The sequence below is a fragment of the Miscanthus floridulus genome, chromosome 4 (assembly GCF_019320115.1).
Source record: "Miscanthus floridulus cultivar M001 chromosome 4, ASM1932011v1, whole genome shotgun sequence".
Classification (NCBI taxonomy): domain Eukaryota; kingdom Viridiplantae; phylum Streptophyta; class Magnoliopsida; order Poales; family Poaceae; genus Miscanthus; species Miscanthus floridulus.
In genome coordinates this window covers 92,960,215-92,967,987 of record NC_089583.1, presented here as the reverse complement: position 1 = coordinate 92,967,987, position 7,773 = coordinate 92,960,215, and the positions used below count along the sequence as shown (strand labels likewise).

Below are 7,773 nucleotides of genomic sequence, written 5' to 3'. Positions count from 1 at the left end.
TCGTACGTTCACGCTTTTTGGTCATCGGATGGCCCACTTTTCTACCATCTTTGCCATGGCGGGCTCAAGCGATACGACTCGCTTTGGCTTGCTATAGTTTCCTGTGCTCCCACCTGTTGGGATGTGGTTTCCTCCTAGCCTCGAGCCATCCTAGGCCTTCCTCTTTGGAAGCCAGGACTTTGTCGCCAACCGGCTCGGCGTACTACACCTCCGTGAGGAGGCACTTGTTTTGGCGCCTATCGGAGGGGCACCCTCGACCGGCTCTGGGACTCCCGGCGACTTCAACAATGAGGCCCCTACGCTTCGCTTCGAGCCCACACTAGGCTCAAACCTGGCTATGAGTAATGTACGCTTTATTCTTTACTTGCTTTTTTACTGTTTTCTGCCCATTCTCTAGAGGGACCCCGTTGTCCCTACCACGACCACCATGCGACCTGATTCCCCTACGGCCTCACGTCCCCCATGGATGCATAAACCCGAGGGCTCCGAAGGATGCTAGCACCGCCCCCTCTCACATCCGAATTCGTGGGGATGGTGAGCTACGCTCCTGCCTCTTTTCATGACCTCATGGATAAAGATGTTGAGAGTGATGGCTCTAGCATCGACGACGTCGTGGCACCTAGCCACCCTCTATCTCAGGGAGTGCGCTATGGTAGATGCTCCGGGACAGCCATCGGTGGTGGCGGACTCTCTATAGACCCACACCCCTCCAGACCCTCACATGGATGCCCTCACGTGTGCCTTGGAGCGCGGCGAGGAGCTACGACAAAGGCGACAGAACCAGCCACCACCTACGCTGGCGTGCTTGGCGCACCACGACATGCCCTGTGCACGTAACCCAGGTGAGTGACGCCTAGGGTCACACCCGCCAGGTCCAGCACAACATCATGGATGGGGGGAACGATCCCCCATAGTTCACTTAGGCCGGCCAGAACATCATCATGGTGGCGATGCTTCTACGCGGCCTTCCCGAGCTTGTCGACCCACAGGAGCAAGCGGTCCACCGGAACCTCTAGGCGCTGGTCGAGACCGCCACCGTTCAACAGGCGGAGAGCTCCGCGTCATGACACTGACTCATGGCCTCTCTCCCCACCAAGGGAGTGGGGATGCACTAGACGAATCGCTCCATCCGCTCGCCGCTGCAGCCACCAGGCGTGGAACAGGAGGGCACAGCTACGCCATAGCCTAACCCAGTACCTGCTCCACACCAACCGCCTATTCGTGAATGCCTCAGGCCGAACCAAGACGCTCACAGCAACATCAGTAGCCAACGTCAGGCTCGGCATGATGATGATGTCCATCGGGCGGTGGTGAGAGTAGACGACATAGGCTCCAGCCGGACCATTGAGGGGACCGGTGAAATGCACCCCAAGCGTGGTCACCGACCCAACAACCAGAGTCCCAGCCCAGATGGCCCGGGACCACGGGCCTTTGGCCAGCGCATCTAGAGAGCACCGTTCCCACCGCGCTTCCAACTGTCGACCAACATCGCCAAATATACCAAGGAGATGAATCCGGGTATATGGCTCAAAGACTTCTGGCTCGCCTACTGAGCCAGGGGAGAGGATGATGATCACTTCATCATTCAGTACCTCCCCATCTCCGTGGGGGAACATGTTCGAGCATGGCTCGAATTCCACCCACACGACAGCATCCATGACTGGACAGACCTCAAGAGGGTCTTTGTCGGGAACTTCCAAGCGACGTATGTCCACCCTAGAAACTCTTGGGACCTCAAGAGCTACTAGTAGGAGCCCAGGTGAGTCCCTATGGGATTACATCCTTAGGTTTTCAAAGTGGTGCAACTCCCTTCCTGATGTCATCGACATGGACGTCATCAACACATTCCTCCCTGGGACAACCTATAAGTCCCTGATCCATAAGCTTGGCTGCCTGAAGCCCCATACCACCCGCGACCTGCTCGACGTCGCAACTAAACTACACCTCTGGTGAGGAGGCGGTCAGAGCAGTCTTAAATGGAGGCCAGGATAAGGGTAAGGCCAAGCGTGAGGACCAAGATGAGGGCCCCTCCACACAGAGGGGCAAGAAGAACAAGATGGATTGGCGCCGATAGGCCAACTCCACGTTGGTCGCCGTAGCTGATCGTGTGGGCAAGCAGCCCTAGTAGGGCCTGCCTGACCACTTTGACTAAGCTCATGGATAGCCCATGCACCAACCATGCTTACCCCATCAAACACCTCTACAAGGACTATGAGCTCCTCAAGCGTTTCCTACGATAGGCCAACGGGCCAAAAGAAGGAAAGGGCAAGGAGGCAGTAGCCAAGAAAGGAGGCATGGCGAGAAAGGATGGGAACGGCTTCCCCAACCCCAAGGAATGCATCATGATCTTTGGGGGTCCTGATGCCGTCTACTCCAAGCGCCAGCACAAAGTGTGCTACCGAGAGGCGTGCGTCTCCAAAATGGTCGTCCCCTCCTTCATTTGCTGGTCGGAAATCTCTGATCACTTTTGACCAGAGGGACCATCCATCCCACGTTGCCAGACCAGAATGCTACCCGCTCATCATCGACCCCATCATCCGCAAGAAGCGACTCACTAAGGTGCTGATGGACGAAGGCAGCGGCCTCAACATCCTCTACGTCGACACCCTCGACGCCATGCACATCCCTCGGTTGAAGCTCCGACCGACAAGCTCGCCCTTCCACGACGTGATCCTAGGAGCGCACGCATACCTGCTATGGCAGATCGACCTACCCATCATGTTTGGTAATCGAGCCAACTTCCGCTCGGAAGTGCTTACCTTTGAGGTGGTGGACTTCCTAGGGTCTTACCACACTATCTTGGGGCGCCCATGCTATGCAAAGTTGATGGTGGTCCCCAACTACACCTACCTAGATTTGAAGATGTCAGGACCGAATGGCGTCATCACCATGGGTAGCACCTTCAAGCATGCCTTCACATGCAACCACGAGCATTTCAAGCTCGCCACTACCGTCATCAACTCATTTGAGCTCCCGTGGCTCGGGGAGTCATCGACCCCAGCAATCCTGGATTGCAATAAACCAACCTCCTTGATGGCCTTCCACCCACTCGAGGAAACTAAAGCGGTGGGGACCGACCCCACTGACCCTACCGACTGAAGGACGACAACGACGACATTCTCATCAACACTTAGAATATTGAACAATTATGTCATTTCTTCCCTAAAAAATCGAGCTTACCATTTTTTCATTCAACATTCGCTCTTACAGAGCACCCCGGCCTGAACACTTTTGGCCCGGGTCGCTCGGGGGCTCCACAGAGGTGCAGTACCACCTCTCTTTTTGTTTACTATCATATGGTAAAATACCTTTCTACCTGAACGAAAGGGTAGTTCGTTCCTTTAATTACCTTACGTAACTTTGCTTTAAATATTCTGACCTATCGCACCCCGCCTCTACCTATGGTTATGAGCAGCTGAGCCTTGTGGGCCATGCCTAGGCTATTAAGCTTGTAGCCTATGGGATGAACGGGCAGGTGCAAAAAAGAAAGAATAAAAAACAAAATTATGCTAAGGTAAAAATAAGTAACGAATGGGACAAGCTTCCCCGAATGAAGTGATTCCATCACAAAAACAAAATTGATTGTATTCATTAATACACAAAAACATTTACACGGGGGCTCCCCCATGAACTTAACTTTTACATCTGCTAAACTACTTTTACTCTAATTCCTACTGTGGCTGCCCAGCGGCATTGGTTGACAGCGCGACCGGCGAAGGTAGGGGTTGCTCGCTCTTCGGCTGGATGACACTCGGCTCGGTCAGAGGTGGGGCGACGTTCACTTCTGACCCTAGGCCCCACTCCATCCAGTAGGCTAGGCAACGTTCTCCCAGCGTGCCTTCGGCCATGCTCGCACGATGAGCATCCATCACCCACTACGTGGAGACTTGCTCGGCCACCAACTGTGCATGTGGCAGCAAGCTCTCCTTGAGCGCATGGATGTCCTTCGCGCTCTAGCCGTCGGCATACCCGCTGTAGATGGCGGCGAAGTCCAAGCTCAGGTGGTGTGTCACCACCGAGGTCAGCACCCCTGATGTCCCATAGAACATCCCATCATAGACGAGGGCCTAAACCTCGTCCGAAACCTCCACAAGCCGGATGGCGGGCGTGCTGGTACTTGGTGCTGACCCAAAGACCACTGAGATGACGAGCTAGGCAACATTGCGCATCTGGTTGAGTTCCTCCTTGAGAGCACGTCGCACTTCGAGGGACTTGGCCAGCGCCTCCGCATTCTAGCCAATCATCGCCTTAGCCGTCTCCAGGTCCTGCTCCAGCGACCCAACCTTTCCACCCAGCTCTGGAAGAAGGATGACAAGCTCAGAAGCAAGCTAAAGGAAGAAACCAAGACATCAAAAGTGGAACAGGTACATATCAAGGCGGGTATTCTCGAGGATGGAAAGTATCTCCTCGTACCAAGTCACCTGCTCGCACAGCCGAGCGTTTGCCTCCTTGTAAGTGCATCTAGCCCTTTAGTGGGTTTTGGTAAATTGAATGACAACACAATTAAAGGTCTAATAAGTTTGCTAAGTGTTGAATAGGAAATTGAGTCTATTGCATATACTTGTGGGTTGTGTATTAACAAGTATATACAAGATTCAACTAGTAGGCAAACTTGATGATATGCCACATTATGTTAAAGTGAATGCCCAACTGTGTATTGTTGTATTGGAAGTTTTTGGAAGCAATCTAGTTCAAGCAAAAGACAACAATGCAAATGGAATCAATGAAATGGCTTTTATGTTGTGGTATATCATAGCATCATGTGAAAGCAACATACTTGGTAAATGACAATGTATAGTGGATATAAGTCGGTCTCTACATTGGTTTCCTTACATAGATGAATATATGAAAGATCAATTGGAATGTCAAGCCAAAATAAGAAGGGAATAAGAAATCATGAATTAGCTTGACCATATTGATGTTGATCCATGAATGTCTCTATGTGAGACAAACTAAAGCTTGATTGATCTCAACATTCATATATAGAAAATATTCAAGCAAGGATCAAAATATTGAAGAAATGGTTTTCAATGGATGCTTAATATAATGTGACTTAAGTATGGCTTGATAGGGTGAAGATAGCAAGGAAAGGGCTTTGAGGTACTAAGCGAAGGTGAAGGGCAAGCGACGGCTTGGCGACCGAGGTACCATGGCTAAGGTGAAGAAGGGAGTACTTGCATTGAGTCGAGGTACTAATCAAGCTATGAGGAGTCATATTGTGTTGAGGATCAAATCATTAGTGGAAGTGACTTGAAGCCATGAAGGTGAACTCATATGTATGGAAATGGTTCAAGTCACATAATCAAGGTATAATGAGAAAGAGGAAAACATATTCGATAATAGAAGTTTTCAATTGCCAAATGAAGTGGCAACCAGCTCAAAGGCATTTACATTCTTTTATGCTTTGAATTTGAGTTTACGAAAAGTCGTACTATAAAGAGGGATTCTAGTACGGTTGGTCAACTATGCAACCAGATGCTCAAAACTACAGATCTATATCCTCTTACCCAGCCAAAGCAGCCAGCCAAAAATCTCTAGATTCTACCTGTTTTGACTAGGGCGGCAGTGCCGCCCATAAACGACCGTTGAGACCCAAGAGGTATAAATATCATTTGGGCTGGCCCACAATAGAGAGCCATCTTCTCCAACAGTTCAGTTTGAAATTGAACAAACCAAAGCTCACCTCTCCTCCGTTGTTGCTCCTCCATCCCTCAAGCAAATCCTTGATTCCAACCATCAAAACTTGAGAGAAAAGGCAGCAAAACTTGATTGGAGAGTAGATCCACTGATTCCCAAAGTCTAAGAGTATTTGGTTCATATTTGGCCAGTGGTTCTAGGGTTTGTTACTCTTGGAGCTTGCTCCTAGCCGGCTAGGCGTCGCCCTTGTGCTTGCCAACTTGTGTGGCAGCCTTAGGAGGTTTGTAAGCTCATCCTACAGCTAAGAAATTACCCCTCACTTTAAGAGTTCATTCTCTTGATTTGAGAACAAGGGCAAGGCAAGCCTTGGTGGCAAGCCAATCCTTTTGTGGATGCCTCAACAACATGGACTTAGGCAAGCCTTGGTGGCGAGCTGAACCACGGGATAAATTTTGTGTCTCGCGTGCTTCACTTTGTGTTCTTGCTGGTTCAACTCTTTGCTAGCTGTTGTTAGGGTTTCATAGCTCGATCCTCTCTTGTGTGAGATTTCTATGGTATCCAGTCTTCAAACTGGATTTTGTCTTTCTGTTGTAGGATTGAGCAGTTGAGAGGGTCAGGTTACTATATGTGAAATCTCAACACTATCTGCTGTATTTTTGAAGAGCGGCAGTGCCGCCCTATAAGGCCGGCAGTGCCGCCCTCTATTCTAACAGAGTTTCAAGTTGAATTTGTAGGATTGAGTAGCTGAGAGGGTTAGGTTACTATGTGTGAAATATCAACGATGTCTGCTTTATTTTTGAAGAGCAGCAGTGCCGCCCTATAAGGCCGGTAGTGCCACCCTCTGTTCTAACAGAGTTTCGAGTTGAATTTTTACAGGCCTATTCACCCCCCCCTCTAGGCCTCCTAGGCGACATCAAGGTCCTTTCAATTGGTATCGGAGCCTGGCTCTCAATTTTGGGCTTAACCGCCTTAAAAGAACAATGTGGACAAGTGAGGAGGTATCTCTAGAACTTTTACTTTTAGATAGCTCAAATTATACATCTTGGTCTGCTAGTGTGCTTGATGTTTTTAGGACCATGGGTCCTCAAATAGAGCAGATTGTAGATGTGAGCATTTCACCTCCTCATGATGATTTGATCTACCTATCTAGAGAGGAAGTGAAATGCTTACAACTCAATGCTTAAGCTGCTAATGTCTTATTTAGTGCTTTGAGTGAAGATGTACTTGATGCTGTCATATTTGGAGATGGTAAACCACTTGGTGATGCTCATATCATTTGGACCACGCTCAAGGAAATGTATGGCAACTCCAAATGTGAAGAGAGCAACCTCTCATTGGAAAAACCACTTGAGGAATGCTCAACTTCATCGATAAATGATGAGCCTCAAGTGATTCTCTGAAAAGGCCTATTTGATCATGCCACATCCACTTCCTCGCCAACATATGGCTTATTGGATGGTAATGAAATAGTTGGTGAGAATAATATTTTTACATGTGGTACTTCTACTTTCTTTAGTTCTTGTGAGACTAACATTTTGAAGGAAGAAGAAGCTTGTGATCGGTGGAAGCCAAATGATGAATCCACCTTACCAAGAAGCTCAACTCTCTATGCCACTTCACATATCGGTCTCATGGCAAAGAAAGAGAAGAAAGTGGCAAGTGAGAGTGAGAGTGACAGTGACAGTGACAGTGGTAGTGATGATGATGAGATCAATCAACACCTTGCACGTCTAAAGCAAGAAAGACAAGTTGATAGTGATCAAGTTCATAGAGAAGATTCAAGAGCAAGAAGAAGATCTCTACAAGCAAGAAGAGCTTCTCATTGAAAAGATCAAATGCTTGGAGAAGTTGACCAAAAAGCATGAAAAGCTTAAGTGCTCTCATGCTAGCTTGGTCCAAAGGTATGAAAACTTGTCAATTGAGCAAACTCATACTATTAACTCTCTATCTTGTGTTGCTCAATTAGAAGATCAGAATTATATGCTCAAAGACAAGTTGGAAAGGCTTACTAGCAAAAATGAGACTTTGCAAGAAAGTCATGATGGGCTTTTGTGCTCTCATGAGAAGCTTATGGAGTATCATCTCATGCTAGAAGTGGCTCATGAGGTTGTGGTAACAATGGTAAAATCATACCAA

General features: G+C 48.7%; 1 protein-coding gene across 1 annotated transcript; it reads left to right on the top strand.

Moving 5' to 3' along the window:
• Positions 1-2,294: 2,294 nt before the first annotated feature.
• On the top strand, positions 2,295-3,099 carry LOC136548828 (uncharacterized). The gene is made up of 2 exons (XM_066540209.1): positions 2,295-2,390; positions 2,476-3,099. Exons 1-2 carry the CDS (start codon positions 2,295-2,297, stop codon positions 3,097-3,099), a joined length of 720 nt encoding a protein of 239 aa, XP_066396306.1.
• Positions 3,100-7,773: the final 4,674 nt, after the last annotated feature.